Below are 19,479 nucleotides of genomic sequence, written 5' to 3'. Positions count from 1 at the left end.
TTACAAGTAGATCTGAGCTGGTGGATGCTCCTGAGTCTGCAAACAGAGAAGCAAGTAAAGATGTTTCTAACCAGTTCTCATTTTCTGTTTTCTTTTTGGATACAGAAAATAAAGTTCTTTGTGGGGGTGGCTGAAAAAAGATGAGTGCAAAAATGTTAATCTTTGAATGTAAATGGTTGAGTATGTTGTAATTTTGCCACTTAATTTCCAAAAATATTCGGGATAGCAAGTCACCAGGCTGGCATCAAAGATATTTATTTGGCTGGAAAGTTTGAACAAATGGTCTCTGAGCACATTGGATAGCCGACTAATCCAAACAGTACCCAGTCCTGTCTGCCCTGACCTCTAGAAGCAAGAGCCTTGATCATCCGTGCCTATCCCAACTACACTTTTGTCCTTTGCTTCAATTAAAAAAAAAATCATAACTGGCTTGCTTCAGTCCCTGCCCCTGCCCCACCCCTTGGAGAACATCTGGCACTAGCTGGGTTGGCTCCCAGTTTTGCAACTCTCTGTATATAAAGGTTTGTTATTCCCGGGAACACTTCCTGCCAAAGCAGATCAGGGCAAGAGTCAATGTGCCTAGTTGAAACATTCGGTACAAAGCTCATATCACCATGGGTCTGGAGCTCTACCTGGATCTGCTCTCTCAGCCCTGTCGGGCCATCTACATCTTTGCCAAGAAGAACAATATCCCCTTTGAGTTCAAGGACGTGGAGGTGTTCAGAGGTGAGGAAAGACAAAACTTGTCGGGAGGGAGGGAGGAAGCTGGGCTCATATCATGGCTCTTCATTTATTTCCTGGAGAAATTTGCTCTGTGAAATATAAGCAGTTTACAGTGATCACAATGTGTAGGTCTTTTATCGAATGTTTTAGGATGGAGCAGGGGTTGTGTTTGACAACAGTGATTGTTACACATGAGTTTGGTAGCCCCTTAAAGACTAACAATATTGATTTGTGTGAACTTTGATTAATCAGAGATCTCACTTCCTCAGTTGCTTAGAAATTTACAGCCATGAGGCTGTGTTAAAAATTCAACAGAGGGAATGGGGAAATGTTACAAGGGCAGGATGGTATAGAATGAGGTCCCATCAAAGGAACTACTGATGTATCTAGAATGCAGGTGGGAGACTCAGTCAGCAACAGCAGAGAAAAAGAAAAACTCAAATCTAATGCAGGAAGCAGCAAAATTAACTATAAGGGTGGGGATATGCAAGCTATTAACACCTTTAGTGAGTTAGGAATCCTAGATCTTTATTAAGATGGAGTTGGGGTTCATTGTCTTGAATTTCATTCAATTACCTTGCATTGGATCCCACCTCCAAATGCCTTTTGAAGGAGAACAATTACTTTTAATTTACACACAATATGTCCAGGGAGACTAACATGCGTCCATGGACTCTGGAATGGATTGATGTATCCTAAATAAAAGATATGATATTGTGTACACCCCAAATGTTGTCTGGCTTGGTAACAGCCTACCAAGATCACCAAGGAAGACTCTGCATAGGAAGGTAATGGCAAATTACCTCTGTGCTTCTCACTTGACTTGAAAGCCTCTTGATAGGGTGACTGTAAGTGGGTTGCAGCTTGACACCACATATGTACTTCAAACCTGAATTCCCACAGCTGACCAAGGCAAATAACTAGAACCACTGTGACAGGTGATCATCCTGGAACCTGATGGGTAGAAGTTGAGTCCTGTAGAAATGCAGAGACCAATCACATTTTGCAGGTATGAGTTTTCAAGAGCCAAAGCTTCCTTTGAGGGATACCAGAAGGAACTTTGACTTTCAAATGCTTGTACCCTCAAAATCATGTTGGTCTCTGATCTAGCAATATGACTACCTTCTGCCTGAAAATAGGCACCACATTTTTGTTTCCTGGGAAGCCAATGGACTTTCTACTCAGCAACTGGGGAGCCTGCTGTTGTGGTCTTTGGAGGTATGTGGGTTACACAATGTTTGCTGGCTCTGGTAGACAGGGCCCTGAAGTTTGAACAGCAAACAATCTTCAGTTCGGTTTTGCCTAGATGGGGAAAGGCTGCCCTCTTCAGAGCATCTGGCAGGAAGCACACAAGCTCCTCATATTATAATTGCATTTATGTTGTCAGATTCCATCCTGGGAATGAAAACACCAAGTGAAACGAGCCCAGGATCAGCACAGCCAGGTAAACTGCTTTTACGTGATATACAAGACTAATGGTAGTCTCAAGGATTGGCCTAATACTGCAAGTGAGGCAGCAGTCTAGCCAGCACTACTCAAAAGGACTTTGCTAGGTTAGAAGCACCAGGAACCAGCACCTCCTTTCATGCTGCTTCCCAAACTGGTCACCTGGCAATTCTTCCATCAGAGAGAGGGGAGGGTCTGGCCTTCAGAATATTATTTGCTTCACTCATATGGCTAGTTTTCCCACCTTGAGTATCTGTCCATGCCTTTCTCTGATGCTTCCAGGCTAATATGGCCACCAACTTTTCCTGGGAATGAGCACTGCTGAATGAAATGGGACTTCTTTCTGGATCGACCTGCTTAAGAATGCTGGCAGTCCCTATAACTCCTGCAATGGTTCTGTACCAGTGCAGCACTGGCACATCACTAAGTGGAAAGGCTGCAAGTAGCCACATTGGTACAAAGCAATTCCAAAACCAAAAACCACTTCTTAAGAACAACCAAAATGGCACAAATAAGCGTTCAAGCTTTTGAGTACTCCAGAACTCTTCACCAGAAGTAGCTAATAAGCACCACTGGAAAATGTGCCAGCACCGAGAGATACAATTTTTGTCATGGACATCAGTAATTGTAAATAGAAAAGAGGCAGAATTTATGCAGGGGGGGTGTGCATTTTGCAAAAGAGAAGTGTTTGGCATAGTTCAACACATGTTCGGTTCAGTGTCACCAGCACTGCCACTAACACTTTTTGGATAATTTGGGCAAATGCACAAAGTTCAGGAGACACAAGTATGGTTTAAGTATTTGTGGGGCCTGTAGGACCACACACCCAGTTTAAAGATTTGTGGGGCCCTAGCAGAATACAGTTGCAACAAGGGATGGAGGACCCTTCCAGCACAGAAGGAAATGTAACCCCGAGACCGTTTATGCACTGAGAACTTCACTGCCCCAGCTCTCATGGACCGTTTATGCACTGGAGGTTTCATGCTAGGCTGCAGGCTGGAGTTTTAATCGTGGCAGGTTTTTCTTTTCCTGCACCCACACAGAGGAACATTTGGACCGGTGCTCCTCATCTGCTCCTGATTTTTGCTCCTGCACAGGAGCTGGGGCAGTGAAGTTCCCAGTATGTAAACGGTCATGCAGGAGCACAAATCGGGGGTGGATGAGGCGCACCAGGCCAAATGCTCCCTCATGTAGGTGCAGGAAGAGACAAGGCAACCTGCCACGACTAAAACTCCAGCCTGCAGCCTGGTATGAAACCTCCAGTGCATAAATGGCCCAAGTGTCTTAAAGAAAAACGACAGCCCTAAACCATGGGGAGCAGGCACCGTGTGGGGCCGTTGGAACTGCGAGACCCATAGTACGTGCTACATGGATAAACCAGCCCTGAGGAGAAAGCCAGAGCAGCAGTCTTCACTTCTGACCCTATTAAGAGTGAAACTATCAAGAAAGAATTTCCCTTAAGCTGCCAGAAATATGGTTAAACTTCTACTTTTCCAAGTGGCCCAAAGAATGCGGGTTGCTAACCACTGTTTTAGTGAAAACAAAGAAAAGATTGGCTTGGAACAGCATCTGCTATTTTCTTTCTCTGCTTTCTTCATAATTTAGAATTTCTGGGTGACCAGCAAAATTAATGCTGGGTGTAAAGAATGCAGGAGGAGAGTGGGTCCAAATGTGGGCCCTTGGAAAGAGGCAGAGGCAAAGTGCCACCCTCCCACAGCTAGAGACACACCCTTACTAAACTGCATTTTCAACATTCCTCTCTCCAAAAAGGCTGCCCTTAGGCAGAGCGAAGCATACATCTTCCTCCCATAAGGCAGGCCGTTTTAAAAGTCAGAATTCCACCCTGTTCTTAATTTGCTTATATTTCTATTTGCTGTGTAAATATGGCCTTGCAGAATCCAAAGGGCAACTAATGTTGCAGGGATTCTATTCTGCCTACTCAGCCTGTGCACACAAGCTGTGTCCTCTTCTAAAGAGACATTGAGCCCTGAGCAGAATTGTTCTTTTGCTCCAGAGTTGAAATTGATTCCTGATTTTCCTCTGAGAAGTACTAGAGATAAGACATTTTGCCCTTGTACTTTGCCTGTGGGGCCAGTCCTTTTGCCAGATACCGCTCTGGAATTCTGAGAGCTGCTCATTAAGAAAGGTTTCTTTCTGCCAGTCTCTGAAATGCAGGGACTCACTACCAGGCCACAATTATCTGAGATAAACTTATTTTGCCTGACATTATTCCTTCTGGAAAAGAGCTGGCTATTATTGAACTGAAAATTGCCTGTTACAGGGCTCTTTGTGACAATCCACCACGGCAGGCTAAGATTATCAAATGTGAAGGTTTACTATGGGGGTCGGGCAGTCCCTGGGGTGTCCGTCTAGCTACCCACCAGGAGAAGAAAAAAGCTCCATCACATATGCCCGCTGTAATCATTTTTACCAGGCTTCTAGAAAAATGGTTTCCCTTGTTTTTTTCAAGTACAGAATACAGTCTTCCTTGATTTTCACAGTCAGAGTAGTTCAGCAGTGGAATAGGCTGCCTAAGGAGGTGGTGAGCTCCCCCTCACTGGCAGTCTTCAAGCAAAGGTTGGATACACACTTTTCTTGGATGCTTAAGATGCTTAGGGCTGATCCTGCATTGAGCAGGGGGTTGAACTAGATGACCTGTGTGGCACCTTCCAACTCTATGATTCTATGATTGTTGGATCCGGGCAGATTGTTAAAACCACTAGATCGAAATATGGAGATGGAGAACTGTTTAACTAGTGCCCCAAGTTAGTGTGCAAACACAGGCAGGCATGCAATGCCTTGCTTCTACTCTGACTGTAGACTGTTGTTTTCCCTTATTTTTAGAGCAGCTGCGCAAAATCAATGTGGTGAAAAAAGTTCCTGTCTTGAGGGACGAGTCATTTTGCTTGTCAGAAGGGTAAGGAGGACACAAAGCAGGAAGTCTTTGCCCCGTAACTTCCTCATTCGTTAGGCTGCTTTCCCGTATCAGATTTTCTCTGCCCTGGCTCTTAAACTGGTACAGGTATTTTTGGAGCATTCACATGGTGTGGTCATTTCCCAATTGTTCTCCTTCTGTCTCCTTTTGTGGTTTTCCACTTTCTCCTACCCTATCAGAGAGAGCAAATTCAGAGCAGGTGTGGACAAGAAAAGCCCCCTCCCCAATCTCTAGCATTATTTTTTTCTTTGTATCCCCTTACATTTATATTTCCTCCCCCAACCATCACCCCCAGGCTTCCTGCTGGTTTAAAACAATATCCAGGAGTTGGATATATGGCTGCCACATGATAACACTGTGGTGATATAATCATTAACATTTTTTTAAAGCTGGTAATGAGCGCACACCAGTGTGGAAGCAACCTTGAGACGGCAATATTGAGATGGCAATGTTAGCTATTTGTAGTGAGCCAATAATAATTTGAGGTCTGGGGCAGAAGAAGAGCAGGAGTCCAATAGAACCTTAAACAAAATTGGCAGAGTATGAGCTTTCATGAGTCACTGCTCAAAAGTGAGTAGTGCCACAAATGTTGTTAGTCTTTAACATACTATAAGGTGACCAGATTTTAACATTGGTAAAGCGGGACACCATTGACCGGGGGGATTCTTGATTAAAAATTTGGTCTATATGGAGCAACAAAAAGTTTCATAGAATGCAAAAATAGTATTGTAATATATATATTTTTTCAACATAAGTACAATTTGCCAGGTACCTCCAGATGTCTCTCCAAAAGTGGGACAATCTGGTCACCTTGATGTACTAATGAACTCTTGCCTTTTGCTGGACTCTTGTGCTTTTCAACTGCAATGGATAGACAGGGCTACCCATCTGGATTTATAAATGTGCAGAGAAACCTTCCTCAGTTCTTGTGTTTGGGCAAGACATTCCATAGGAGAGGGAGAGTATTCTATAGCTGTAGGGTAGCTACTAAGACAATTTCTTTCTGTTTTCATGATACAAATCCTCCAGACTTCAGAAATTACCATCTTCAGGACTTTAAGAGGGCAGAGGGAAAGTGGTAGCCAGGTGGCTGATTCATGTTTCTATGGTAGCTTTGGCCTTCCTCATTATGCAAACAAGCCTTTTATCCAGAGGGTCTTTAATTGAGCAAACTGTCCATTGCATAGGGCAGCTGACTCTGCTTCATTGTAATCTTATTTCTCTCTTCCCTCGCTCTTTGCCTTCCATTACTGTCTTGGTAGCATCGCAATCCTCCTGTATCTGAGCCGCAAGTACAACACCCCAGACCACTGGTATCCATCTGACATACAAAAACGAGCAAAGGTGGATGAATATCTGTCATGGCACCAGACAAACATCCGATCCAATGCTCCCAAGACAATGTGGATCAAGGTGAGGACTCTGAAGGGTGCTGAATATTTGGTGAACTTTGAGACTCCCTGTGTCCTCCACTGCTTGGCCCAGAATACTGACAGTAAAGGAAAAGCTGAGGTCCACTATTTATTGCTTCTTAGTCTATTCATTTAACCTGAAAGTTCATTAGAATGAACCTGAGTTCTCTTCAAGAACATCAATTTTCCGTTCTGTTGGGCCACTCCCGAATGCTTCAAAATGTAGTCTGAGGCCTTGGGCAGCCATCTCAGCATGGAACTTAATGTTATCAACTCAGTTCTTAGCTCAGTTGCTTCCCCTAGTCGAACCTTTTTGCTTTCTTGATGGTGTGTGTAAATTAAATTACATACAAGTGACAATTCCTGTGCTCTGCTTCTGATATCTATGGGGCACTTATGAAGTTAAGAGCTCATGTCTGAAAACTATCCATCTCACCCAGGTGTTGATACCTCTCTTCACGGGCCAGCCACTTGCATCCGAGAAGCTACAGGAGGTAATGGAGGGGTTGGCAACCTCCTTGAAGCAGTTGGAAGACATATTCCTTCAGGACAAACCCTTCCTTGTGGGTGATGAGATCTCTCTTGCAGACCTGATGGCCATTGTAGAGCTCATGCAGGTAAGGCCGGTTGTTAATAAAAGTCAGGCCCAGGAAAGGCTAGTTTATTAATCAGTAGGAGATTTAGCCAGTACTGACCTTTAGTTAGTAGGAACCTTCACTCTCAGCTGATAGCACCTTCCAGGCTGAGTTCTGGTATAGACCGTTTGTCACAGGGTAATCTGTGAATGTTCAAATGACAGAAGCTGTAAATTCTGTAAACAATGAGTCACAAGAATGGACCTGGTGCACTGCAGAAGGGCAATGGTCCAAATTGACTCAAGTGGGTGAGCCAAACCAAGGGCAAGCATGGTATACAAGAAAGCAAATCACATGCCAAACCTCCATGCTTGCTTTGACTCTCCAATCCTAATTCCAAAAAGACTTACTTTGCCCTTCTGAACTTTACTCTGTCATGTCAAAAACCTGCACTACATCCCCATGCCTAAATTCAGCATGGGCATATCCCCAGCCATTATAATAGTACCAAGACAGCCCTAGAGTGAGCCCTGGCTACAATGCCAGTGGGTGTTATAGAAGAGGTGTATGGTTGTAGGGACATGGGGCTGAAGGCAAAGTGAAGGAACATCCCTCTTTAGGTTTAAGGCTGTGCATTCACTCTGCTGCTCTTGCCACATCTATCCCACCTCTGCAGCCTGTCGGGGTTGGATGCAACATCTTTGAAGACAGACCCAAGCTAGCAGCATGGCACAGAAGGGTGGAAGAAGCAATTGGAAAGGACATATTCCTACAAGCACATGAACTGATCCTGAACATTCAAAAGCTGAGCACGATACAGATCAACCCACAGCTGAAAGAGCAGCTGGGCCCTGTGCTACTGAAGATAATGAAATGAATAAAAGTGTTTCAGAGAAAACAGGCACCCTAGAGTGGTAGTGTCTGTCCAGTCTTTCTTGTACATATCTGCTTAAGAAATTGTCTATACAGTCAGAACATAATTTGTAGCTGACCTAATCTAAGTAGCTCTTAGCAATTCATGTCTGCCACAATTTGACATAGCCTAGGCCCTTTTTATGGCATCAACAATGAGAACTTCAACAGAAACTTCCTGTTTTGCTTTCTGGACTCCAGAACACCACATTGAAAGCACTGTAAGTAATCTTGTAGATTGCACTATTTATTTTATTTTATTATTTATTTATTATATTTATATACCGCCCTCCCTGAGGGCTCAGGGCGGTTTACAGAAAACAGGAAAAGATACAATTATCCTCTCCTGTATGCTTTGCTTGAAATATGGCAGCCATACCAATTCCAGATGAGTAGCCATGTTTATTTGTTGCAGCAGCAGCATCTGATGGCCTGGCTCACCAAACATGACGCTGAGCATATAAAGCTGATCCAGCTCCTGACTGCCCCATAGGAGAGTTATTAATTTTGTTTATTTATTTCCCGCCGCTCCCCAAAGGCTTGCAGCGGTTACAGTCAGCTGAATAAAAACACCACTAAAAGTTCCAGACCCGGCCCTGTGACCCTTCCTGCCACATTCAACCCCTTTGTTTTCTTGTGGAAACCAAGTAAAGGATCCTATTTGCAATGATGAGGGATCCCTGGGGGAACATACCAAACTGCCTTCTAGTCAAGTAGACCATGGAGTCCATCACAGTAGCTTACTCCAACTGGTAGGAGTACAGGGGCACAAGTTAGCAATACAACAGCTGGTAATAATGTCACAAATGTAATCCACTATTGGATTTGGAGCCTGCCAGCTTTTCCACTCCAGCTTTTCTGATTCCACTCTTCACTGTATCTACCATTTCCCATGGCTTCCTCTCCACACAGGTCCCATAATCCAAATCATAGTTGTTGTTTTTTTGAGCCTTTGAGGTTACACATACTTGGCTATTGACATATGTGACAAAAACAGCAGCTGACTCCTTTGGGTTATAGTGCTGGCAGTCTTGAGTCCAGCCCTGAAGCAACAAAGGGTTGGTGAAATTATAATCTTCATTGGGCCATTTGTAAAACGACACAAGCATTTGGTTTTCATGGAAATCTTTCATCAGACAACTGACATTTGCTCCCCCTCCATTTACGTGGTGCTGTTTCTAAAGATAAGACCTATGTTTTTAGCAGCCAAGCCACGTTTGTCATTTCCAGTTTGATAACTTCCTGGGGAAATGTAGGTGGTACATGGGGAAGGTGAGGTTTGGGGTGAATGCTTTGAAGGGATTGACATCCTAACCTGTCCTCCGCAGTTGCCATTTCTTCCCAGAGATCTTGCTGTCTAGAGATCAGCTGTAATTCCAGGAGAACTCCAGGCCTGACCTGGAGCCTGGTAATCCTAACAAAATATCCACCACAGGGTAGGTCCTTCTAAAGAAGCAAGAACATTGTCCCTTTCTGAAGGGAATGGTTGAAGATGCTTTTTTCCTCTTCTGCTAGCAACACGTTTTACCTCTCGTCGTTTCCTCCCCAATTTTCTGCATCTGTAAACAATGCTATACTTTTTGATGGTCAAAGCAAAAGCCCTAAACAGATCCTCATATGAAGGGCAACTTTTCCTCATCTCAACATCTGGGACCAGTAGGAACAGGAATGACATTGCTAAGGTTAAAGGGCAACTACAGTAAAGGCATCTAGAATGCTCTCCCCTGATTGGCCTATCAGATTCCTTCTGTGCAGGCTGTTTACTTTACAATCCAATCAGAAGCTTAGGAATATGTTTCTGTTGGTCCCACTGGTGGGGGAAGTCACATCTACTGGACTCTCCCATCTAGCTCCCTCCTGTTGTGATGGTGCTAGAACTCTACTTAGATCTACTCTCCCAGCCCTGCAGGGCGGTCTACATCTTTGCCAAGAAGAACAACATCCCTTTCATAGTGAAAAACTTAGAGCTGCTTAAAGGTAATCGGGCACAGGGACAGAGATATCTGAAATATACTTTCCTGTCTCAGTCCTACCACACACACACATCTGTTGTGTTGAGACAGTTAGATTAATTTAAATTTTTAAGTTTGTCCTCAGTTAGATTCAGTGGGACAGGAGAGAGGCAGAAATATAAAACAGGCAACTCAGAAAGTAACAAAAATTATTCCAGCATAAGGTTTCATAAGTGAGAGTTCACTTCATCACACATACACTTATCTGGGATGGTTGCCTTCTTCCAGCAGACCTTAGCTTCAGGAGGGATGCTCATGGAATAATGGTGAGGGAGGCTGTGATACCTGCCTAGCCAGCCAGATCAAACAAATCAGCCCTGGCTGACATCCTAGCTAGATCCCTTCACGTACACTTCACCAGATATATGAAATGTATCTTGATAAAGATGATAATAAATGTATATAAAGGCAGTAAACAACAGAAAGATGGGGAAGATGTTATGCCTTTATGGTTCACAATGGATTTAAGGCAGTTAAAGAAGATGTAAAACCACAAGCAATTCTTGGGACCCGTCAGGGGCATCAGCATGCAGAGTCTGTGGATATCAGTCTTCCTTTCTTGCTACTTGCCACGGGGCCATTAGAAGAACACTCCTGGATTTCATTCTCCCTACGGCCTACTCTCCCCTCCCCCAGAGCCTCAACTTTTGACATAGCTGAAAGGGACTTATCTCACGTCTAACCTTCTCCATTTGTCAACTGCTAACACATACCTTGAATATCTCCACTAGCTTTTCTACCAGCACCTCCTATGAGCACCTCTCCCACCTTGGAAACCAGTGAGGGTTTATTTTTGCAATTCCCTGCTCTCCACCCACACGATAGATCTTGCTTCAATAACGCAATAAACTCTAGTGCTTTACTGTACACTCTTCGGTCTTCAGAGCTAAAATAATGACTTGCCCTCTCCTATCAACTTGGAGGAGAATGTAAATTCTAAGATGCTTTCCAAACATCAGATGACTGCTTCAACACCACTCTGAATGAGATGACTGAACCCTACAGGTTTTACTGCCTATCGCCTCATACCATTGTGCTCCTTAAGCAATACTTTGCTACTTCACTGAAACAGTTATGAGAACGACTACCGCATAGTAGCTAGAGCAGGGGTAGTCAAACTGTGGCCCTCCAGATGTCCATGGACTACAATTCCCAGGAGCCCCCTGCCAGCGAATGCTGGCAGGGGGCTCCTGGGAACTGTAGTCCATGGACATCTGGAGGGCCGCAGTTTGACTACCCCTGAGCTAGAGGAACAGACAAGGATCTCATACAAGTCCCCCACATGATTCTTCCTGGGAGACCTGCAGCCAGTCACTCTCTCTCAGTTAAACCTACCTCACAGGGTTGTGGTGAGCATAACATGCAAGAGGAGGAATGCCATGATTGCTGCCCTGAGCTCCTTGAATAAAAAGGGTGGGATAAAAATATGACAGATAAAGTACTTCCTATTGTTATAATGATGGACTGCTCCAAGCTTTGTGGAAAAGCTGCTAGCAGAGAGGAAGTTTTATTTACTTAAACCCACAGAGAACTAAGAGAGGGGAGCATGCCATTCACTCCCTCCCTTTGACACCATGTTTCCACAGCTACAGGTAGTCCAGTCCAGTCCTTCCTAGAAGAAACTTTCTCACATAGTACAACCTGAAAGAGCGATGACAGAGGTGCAGAAAGTTTGATGCTGAAGAGAGAAAAGAGGCTATTGCTTTTATACCTGATTTGGGAGCTCCCTTATATATTTGACTGGCTGCTATTGGATCTTGCCCTCTTATGTTCTCTGCATGTATCTCCTGAAAGCACAATAGCCTTCAAGGGTCATGACTAGCGTCTGAGGTGGCATATATCCTAAGATTTATAATGGCCTTCCCTGCTCTCTTTTGCCAATGTTTAGGGCAGCAGTTCAGTGAAGAAATTAACAAGGTGAATATCCTCAGGAAAGTGCCAGTTCTGAAAGATGGCGATTATACTTTAGAGGAGAGGTAAGAAGAGCAACACAAAGGCCCTCTGGCTCTCCCTATTCCATAATTATTGCAAAATGTGAATGAACAAAGTGCTTTACAATCCTAGTGCCAGATTCTCTGAGCAAGAAGGGAGGCACTCTCTCCTTTTACAAACTGGAAGTAGAAAGCAAAGTCTTTTTTTTAAATTGATGCTTTAACTATCTTGCAAACATACAGATTGTGCACGGGGGTGGGGGTGGGGGTGGGGACTTTTTCACTGTCCAGGGTGGGAAGGCAACAGGGAATCTGTCGTAGCCAGAATATAGTCCTGATGGAATTAATTTGTTTAGAGATGTAACCCAGGACTGCTGTAAATCAGCAACAACTTGATGGCACATATCACATACGCAATCTATAGCTGCCATCTTTTCAACTGGATTTGAGCCCAATGGCAGCTTTAAGACCAACAAAGATTTATTCAAGGCATGGGCTTTGGTGTCCATGCACACAAAAGCTCACGCCTTGAATTGGTCTTAAAGGTGCCATTGGACTCAGATTTTATTGTGCTACTTCAGACCCACTTGAATCTATCTTTTCAACTGAGCACTGTAAGTATGCCTTTAACAGCCGCTCCACATGTAGGTTTTACCAAATTGACCTATATCCATGGAATGAGAAGCTCCACTGGCTAATTCCTGATGGTCAAGATTGTTGGCTATTCGAGTATAATACCTCCCAGTGCTGCCTGGCTCCTTTCAAAGCATTAAAGAAAGTCAAAAGCTGGCAGGGCTGTCTGACTTCGCCCTCACACACTACTTTTTGATCCAACAGCACAGCCATCCTTCTATACTTGACTCGCAAGTACAATACACCCAGTCACTGGTACCCCCCTGACATGAAGAAGCGGGGTCGTGTGGATGAATATTTGGCCTGGCAACACAGCACCATCCGACCAACTGCTTCCAAAATCTTATGGCTTAAGGTAAGGCTCCCAAGACCCTCAACACAGAGAGGAAAGTTGCTTTTTCACAGCTTTTCGCTCTGCCTGGAATTCCTTCCTCGATGGTTCAGGAGCCTTTGTTGCAAGATGCAGCTGCAACAGGAAGAGCCAACGTTGCCTGGTGAACTTTCTGACATCATAGGGCTAGCTATAAAAACCTGTGTTAGGAACCGGGATGGCAACCGCAGGCTCAGCACTGGCTGTCTGAGCCTTTCAGTAGCTGCTACAATGGAACTTCATCAGCTTCTGTCTCCTATCTCCCTGGAATTCCCTGACAGGTATTTTGCACCTTTTAACAACAGGGTGACAGGCAGAAATTCCCCTGAATTCTTTAGTGTTTTATTTTGAATACACAGAAAGTATTCTGCACTGAAAGTATACTGCACTGAAGAACAATCTACATACCTGTTCAGTTTCTAGTGGAATGCCTGATCTGGTTTTGGACAAATCTCAGACATGTCAAATAGTATATTTACCCACATGCTGTCAAATGCACCGATTGGTGGAAGAGATCCCTGGATGTGTGAACTGGTTTAGCTGTAATGGTGCCCTTCCGTTCTCTGCTTTTAGGAACCTGCTGACGTTTAAGCTAAAATAAATGCTAGGCACCACTGGATTGTTGTTTAATTTGTTTGTTTCTAGGTGGAGATCTCGGCCTGGCTTCATCTCCAGGTTTTAATAACGCCTGTGCTTTTTTGGGGGGTAGGTGGTGATCCCTCTCTTCTTAGGTCAGCAAATACCCCCGGAAAAACTGCAAGATGCAATTGAAGATCTGACCTCTTCTGTTAGGAAGCTGGAAGATAAGTTCCTGCAAGATAAGGCCTTCATTGTTGGGAATGAAATCTCCCTGGCTGACTTGGTGGCTGTTGTGGAGCTCATGCAGGTAAACTGAGGCCTCTCAACTCTTGCAGTGATCCTGATGAAGGACAGGGAGGGGGAATCTGGTGTTAAGTCCACAGACAGGCAATTGGTTCTGTCACTTGCCTGCTTATTCTCTCTCTAGCCCTTGGGAGCTGGCTGGGATGTTTTCGAGGGCCATCCCAAACTCACAGAGTGGCGCAGAAGGGTCGAAGGTGCTGTGGGGAAGGAGCTCTTCATGGAAGCGCACGGACGGATCCTGAACACCAACGAACTGAAGAACATCCGCATCGATGCCCCCGTGCAAGCACAAATGAAGCCCATGCTACTGAAGATGCTGAAATAAACAGGGTCGCCAGCGACCCGCTAGACCTATCCCCGCGTCTTCTGTGTCTTTTTCTGCGGCCTGGCTTTACTTTGAGCTCCTGGGGCCTGTAAAGGTAAAGGTATCCCCTGTGCAAGCACCGATCGAACTCCCAGCCTCAAGGGCAGAGCTTCAGACTGCATGTCTGCTGCCTTACCACTCTGCGCCACAAGAGGCTCTCCTGGGGCGTGTAGCCTTTGCCATGTGTATTTTTAAAACTTTGCAGATACATTTCTTTTCCTTTTCCGAGCAAAAGTAAATGCGCGAGCCCTCATAAACGGAGGCGCCAATCCCTCGTCATGCAGGTTAAGTGCAGAAAGGCCGATTTTGCGCGATCGTTGGCAGAATAAAACCAGGCCATTCGGCAAACAAGAGGCGGGCGGCCCAGTCGTGACGGCGGAGCCTCTTCCGGCCAGCGTGCCCTTACGGGAGCAGAGCGGTGGCCGGCCCCTTTGCGCAACCCAGAGTTTGGGGACGGAGTCTGCCGGCGCTGCCCTCGTCCCAGGAGCCCTCGCCCAAGGGCAAATTCCTCGACTCCCCGACCGCGCGCGCTGCCAGCGCCGCCTCTAAAGCTTCCTGAGCGCCGCTTCCTCCGCAGCTCCGGTTTAGCTCCGTGGCTCAGCCCAGCCCAAGCCCAGGCCAGCCAGCGCCGCTTGGGGCCTGCCGGTGGCAGCCGTAGCAGGAGCGACGATGCCCTTCGTGGAGCTGCAGACTAACCTGCCGGCCTCTCGGCTGCCCAGCGACCTGCTGTCCAAACTGTGCTCGGAGGTCGCCTCTACTCTGGCCAAGCCCGTGGAGGTGAGGGTCCCCAGTCCGGCAGGAGGCCTCTCCCTGGCGGGCCGGGTTAGGGGCTTCCAGTTCCAGAGTGCGAAGGCAGGAGCCAAACGAACGGCGCCGCCTTGCAGGCGAGAGCCCGGCCTGGAAGCCTCTCACCGGCGTCTGGTCTGATCCAGCCAGCCGCTCTCCTTCCTGTTCTGTTGAATTATGCCGCGTACAGCGTCTGAATGCGCCGCATGGAGAGGCTTTGCGCCCGATTGTGGAGGTCTGAGATCACTCTGCACATGGGCAGGAGTTAGGCAGTTCGTCTCGCGGGAGCTTTCGTTTGAAGTCCAGGAACAGAGGCGAATCCTAGTCCCCTGTCGCTGCTTGCCAGCGACTATGGTTGGGTGGTCATGAAACTGAAAGGCCTGGCTGGGCTGAGAAGGAGCCCTGCCTTTTCCTGGGTAGGGAGCTTCCCTGCTGGCTCTTGTCAGCTCCCTGGTTCCTGTGTGACTTTGCCTTCTAGCTGTAGGATGCTAATTGTTTTTTTGCTGTTTCTCCCATACCTGGCAGAGGGTGAACATTACAGTAAAGAGTGACCTGCCCATGATGATCGGTGGCTCCCAGGAGCCTTGTGCTATGTTGGTTGTGTCTTCCTTGGAAGTGGTGGGATCTGCAGAGCAGAACAAGAAGCACAGTGCAAAGTTCTTTGAGTTCCTCACCAAGCATCTGGAGCTTGGAACTGACCGGTAAGCACTGGTCCCTGGGAATGAGCCAGAGGAATTGGGGGAAGAGGGCACCCCTCCAGGGGCAGTCAAACTGCGACCCTTCAGATGTCCATGGACTACAATTCCCATGCCAGCATTCACTGGCAGGGGCTCATGGGAACTGTAGTCCACAGACATATGGCTTGCCGCAGTTTGACTACCCCTGCTCCAGGCTTTTCCCTACCCTTTGTATTTTCAAGATTCAAAAACATCTGTGAAATATATTCTCTTTTGGAGTGTCAAGGTTATGCCCAATCAACATTATGCAAAATTTATTTGCAAAATTTATTTTGCATGTTGTGGACATCTTCAACACATTTTCTAAGATATATTCATTGTAAATTTGAAGGCTTTTGTCTGCAAACGCTGCAATACGAAAGAAAGCATGTTAATGAAGAGCAGCATTACAGACGTTTATCTGGATAGCCTACTAGTGTGTGTTTTCTGTGGTCCACTTTGGGTAATGGAAAAGTAGAAGCTGCAGTACGGTTTTGCCTCATTATACCCAGCAGCATATTTCCACTTTTGCAAGGCATGCTGCTTTCAGCAGAATATTAAAGTTTAATGTTTGTTTGTGCAATTATGGTAATTTGTAATGCGGTTAATGCATTTTCAAAACAGGACATGAAAAATGTTCATGATTGTGTTCATGATCCTTCAGCGTCAGCTGCTAATGTGGATCTTAGAAAACAACAAGAAGACAAACTTATTTATTTAGATCTAGTTGTGTGTGTGTGCGTTAAGTGCCACAAGTATAAGGGAATGTTAAGTGTCTTGTCCATATAAAGGTAAAGGTATCCCCTGTGCAAGCACCGAGCCATGTCTGACCCTTGGAGTGACACCCTCCAGCGTTTTCATGGCAGACTCAATATGGGGTGGTTTGCCAGTGCCTTCCCCAGTCATTACTGTTTACCCCCCAGCAAGCTGGGTACTCATTTTACCGACCTCGGAAGGATGGAAGGCTGAGTCAACCTTGAGCCGGCTGCTGGGATTGAACTCTCAGCCTCTTGGGCAAAGCTTTCAGACAGCTGCCTTACCACTCTGCGCCACAAGAGGCTCGTGTCAAAAATGTATTCTGTACATTTTGTACAAAAAAATGTAGCGGGGTGTTGCTAGAGAGTGAATAGATCCTATTTTCTTGGATTTCCTATAGACAGAGGGGAGGAGTGTATGTTGGAATACCTTCTGCACATTTTCGGCTTTCCTCTCCCAAGCAAAGTTACAAAAGCAGTTCCAGAATCCAGAAAGGGAAAAAAGCCAGGCTGTGTCAGCAGCTAGATAGCCAAGTCAGAGGGAGGCACCCAAAGACTTTACAGCAAGGGATGTCAAGTGCAAAGCCAAGACAGCTCCATCAGTAGGCCCAGTGGTACTGTAGTTAGGCTTTAAGTCAAAGGTGCTGTCTACAATAACATCCTTTTTCTTTCCACTCAAAGGATTGTCATTCTATTTAATCCTCTGGAACGCTGGCAGATTGGCAAGAATGGGACCATCATGACTTTTCTGTGAAGTGTCCATCAAATCATCTCTCGGCCAAGGCCATAAATTCCCCTTTGTCGTGCTCTGCAGGATACTTGGAGGAGGGGGGTGTACTTGCTTTTTCTCTCTGAAGTTTCCAGTTTACCTGTCAAAGAAGATCTGCTTATATATGGTCACCTGTCAGATCAAGCCTTGTATTACCTTCCATTGTGTAGGTTTTATGTGAGGTGCCTTTATTTTATAGGGACAACATTTGTCAGCTACAGCCTGTTGAAATGCTGTATGTGTAGGGACCAGTAAAGGTAAATTATGTTGTTAACAAAAAAACTTGCCAATTAAATGTTCACTGCTATTCTTTTGTCTGTTTCTTGAATGCTGGTATAATGTTTGATGTGACTGCATTTCCTTGGAAGTTATGGTTGGGAGGACCAGATGAGATATTTATTTTTTTATTTATTTTGTATATTTCTATATTGCCCTCCCATGAGGCTCAGGGTGGTTTGCACAAAACATAGGTATAATATAGCGCAATTCATAATATCAATATTCCATAACTGAAAGCAATAAGTATTGTAAAATTTCTCATAACAATAACTTTCTAACCATGATCCCGTTGTTTGCTCAGTTTGGGTTCCGATTGGGGGGGGGACACCTGGGAGCCCAGCAGATGTTGTTAAATTGGTCGGCCTCAACCAAATGCCTGGCGGAAGAATGTTGTAAGACATTTCAGCAGACCCTGGTGAAAACTACCTTTGTTTTTGTTTAGGGTAGATGTGCCATGAAGAATGCTTTATTCTTTGACCACTGGGAAACCAATATGGCAATAAAATATCCAAATTGGACTTATATAGAGTCTTCTCTCTTCAGTAATTCTTTATTCTTATTATTTCACACAAGTCCCGATGTGTTTCACCTTACAGCTTTTTCAAGGGACAATGGTTCTTGGAAAATACAAAGGTAAAATGAGTGGTTGTTCAGCATTAATAATTATGTATATATTAACAAATTAACAAGTAATGGTCATGAATACATACTTTATATTTAAGGACCAACTTCAACTTATTAAGGAATTTCTTGACAGAGTATCTAAAACAGAAATAAAATATACAAATTATTCTGAAAACAGGAGTAAGTATATTCTTCAATGATTGTAAAAATATAACAAGCTAATAGTTATTCTATAGCATTAAACTTGTAGAAAAAAGAAGACGAAACAGAGGCTTACGTTATGCTAACAATAGCTAAAACTTAGCTTGTGGTGCTCCAGAAGCACCTGTACCAGCGAGAGGAGAATGCTAAATACTCTCTCTAATTATCAACAGCTGGGATACTACAGAATCTTGAGACAAATAATTGCAGTGATTATAGAAAGCAACGAAAAATCTAAGAAGTTATTCAATCCTTTAGGTTCTAATGTTCCAATTTTAAAGATGGCACGAGTTTCCTCTTGTTCTAATAATTTATTATCTAGTCTTTTAAAGCATTTTTCAAATTTTTAAAAAACATAACACAATTCTTCCCATTTATGATTTTTGGTTATACAATGTTCAACAATAGGGGCAGAAAGGACACCATTTTTTATTCAGGATTTATGCTCGCTTATGGCTCGAGTGCTTTTACCAATATAAATTAAAGAACAAGGACATAAAATGAGATATAATAGATGAGTACTGGCACAGTTTCCACAGTTGCTTTTTGTAAAGTTTGTAGTCCTCCCCAGGGGAGACCGATGCAGGACCTGCAACTGGCTCATCCGGGGACAGTTCCGAAGTTGATTCAGGGCCGTCCTGCCTGGGTTGAGTCTGATCCTCAGCTCTCCAAGGCAGGCAGAAATCTTTTTGGAAATTACATTTTCTCTAGGGAGATTATCTGCCAAAATTTCAGCTATATAGGGCAAAACATTGTGATACTACAAAGAGTGGGGGTCCTAGGCATGCTATAAACATGTCTTATGTACACAGATTCTTACATGATTGTATATGGATGATCCAAATGGCTAGTGTTCACTTTTGGAAGAGGACCATTAAAAATCTGACCTCAAGGATCATCTTTCTAGAAAGCTATACCCGTTGCCAATCTCCAGGTAGACCTTGGAAATTTATCAAATTATAACAGATGTCCAGAAGACAGGGATGAGATCATTTTGGGGAAATGGTTGCCTTGGAAAATGGATTGTAGGACATTATGCCCTGTGGAGGGCTCCCCCCCCAACCTTTCCTTCCTCAGGATCCATTCCCAAAACCTCCAGGAATTTACCAACCTTGAGTTGGCAACCCTATCTGAACCAGTTCACAGTGTGATTT

The 19,479-nt window shown here is 44.7% G+C and overlaps 3 protein-coding genes and 1 long non-coding RNA gene across 4 annotated transcripts; 3 read left to right on the top strand and 1 right to left on the bottom strand.

Annotated features, from left to right (window-relative positions):
- The first annotated feature begins 523 nt into the window (after positions 1-523).
- LOC143822341 (glutathione S-transferase theta-1-like) lies at positions 524-7,995 on the top strand. Its single transcript, XM_077307352.1, has 6 exons — positions 524-726; positions 2,111-2,167; positions 5,014-5,086; positions 6,367-6,517; positions 6,957-7,133; positions 7,768-7,995. The coding sequence occupies exons 1-6, from the start codon at positions 615-617 to the stop codon at positions 7,966-7,968; spliced, it is 771 nt and encodes a 256-aa protein (XP_077163467.1). The 5' UTR covers positions 524-614; the 3' UTR covers positions 7,969-7,995.
- Positions 5,080-13,660, bottom strand: LOC143822344 (uncharacterized). Its single transcript, XR_013226132.1, has 3 exons — positions 13,429-13,660; positions 7,212-7,294; positions 5,080-5,276 (listed from the first exon to the last, which is right to left on the bottom strand). It is a non-coding gene; the product is annotated as an uncharacterized LOC143822344 (long non-coding RNA).
- On the top strand, positions 9,776-14,186 carry LOC143822342 (glutathione S-transferase theta-1-like). Its single transcript, XM_077307353.1, has 5 exons — positions 9,776-9,980; positions 11,904-11,991; positions 12,784-12,934; positions 13,659-13,835; positions 13,956-14,186. Exons 1-5 carry the CDS (start codon positions 9,869-9,871, stop codon positions 14,154-14,156), a joined length of 729 nt encoding a protein of 242 aa, XP_077163468.1. The 5' UTR covers positions 9,776-9,868; the 3' UTR covers positions 14,157-14,186.
- A 430-nt stretch (positions 14,187-14,616) lies between these two features.
- On the top strand, positions 14,617-17,529 carry LOC143822343 (D-dopachrome decarboxylase-like). Its single transcript, XM_077307354.1, has 3 exons — positions 14,617-14,972; positions 15,507-15,682; positions 17,134-17,529. Exons 1-3 carry the CDS (start codon positions 14,865-14,867, stop codon positions 17,204-17,206), a joined length of 357 nt encoding a protein of 118 aa, XP_077163469.1. The 5' UTR covers positions 14,617-14,864; the 3' UTR covers positions 17,207-17,529.
- Positions 17,530-19,479: the final 1,950 nt, after the last annotated feature.

Source organism: Paroedura picta, chromosome 13 (genome assembly GCF_049243985.1).
Source record: "Paroedura picta isolate Pp20150507F chromosome 13, Ppicta_v3.0, whole genome shotgun sequence".
Lineage (NCBI taxonomy): Eukaryota > Metazoa > Chordata > Lepidosauria > Squamata > Gekkonidae > Paroedura > Paroedura picta.
This window is presented reverse-complemented; position numbering and strand designations above follow the sequence as displayed.

What these genes read in the sequence shown, in the direction of transcription:
- LOC143822342 (XM_077307353.1), top strand. Translation starts at nt 9,869, where the DNA reads ATGGTGCTAGAACTCTACTTAGATCTACTCTCCCAGCCCTGCAGGGCG. An exon ending in GATTATACTTTAGAGGAGAG is followed by an intron (nt 11,992 to 12,783) that starts GTAAGAAGAGCA and finishes TTGATCCAACAG; the next exon opens with CACAGCCATCCTTCTATACT. An exon ending in CCAAAATCTTATGGCTTAAG is followed by an intron (nt 12,935 to 13,658) that starts GTAAGGCTCCCA and finishes TTTGGGGGGTAG; the next exon opens with GTGGTGATCCCTCTCTTCTT.
- LOC143822341 (XM_077307352.1), top strand. Translation starts at nt 615, where the DNA reads ATGGGTCTGGAGCTCTACCTGGATCTGCTCTCTCAGCCCTGTCGGGCC. An exon ending in CCCAGGATCAGCACAGCCAG is followed by an intron (nt 2,168 to 5,013) that starts GTAAACTGCTTT and finishes CCTTATTTTTAG; the next exon opens with AGCAGCTGCGCAAAATCAAT. An exon ending in CCAAGACAATGTGGATCAAG is followed by an intron (nt 6,518 to 6,956) that starts GTGAGGACTCTG and finishes CATCTCACCCAG; the next exon opens with GTGTTGATACCTCTCTTCAC.
- LOC143822343 (XM_077307354.1), top strand. Translation starts at nt 14,865, where the DNA reads ATGCCCTTCGTGGAGCTGCAGACTAACCTGCCGGCCTCTCGGCTGCCC. An exon ending in CTCTGGCCAAGCCCGTGGAG is followed by an intron (nt 14,973 to 15,506) that starts GTGAGGGTCCCC and finishes CATACCTGGCAG; the next exon opens with AGGGTGAACATTACAGTAAA. An exon ending in CTGGAGCTTGGAACTGACCG is followed by an intron (nt 15,683 to 17,133) that starts GTAAGCACTGGT and finishes TTCCACTCAAAG; the next exon opens with GATTGTCATTCTATTTAATC.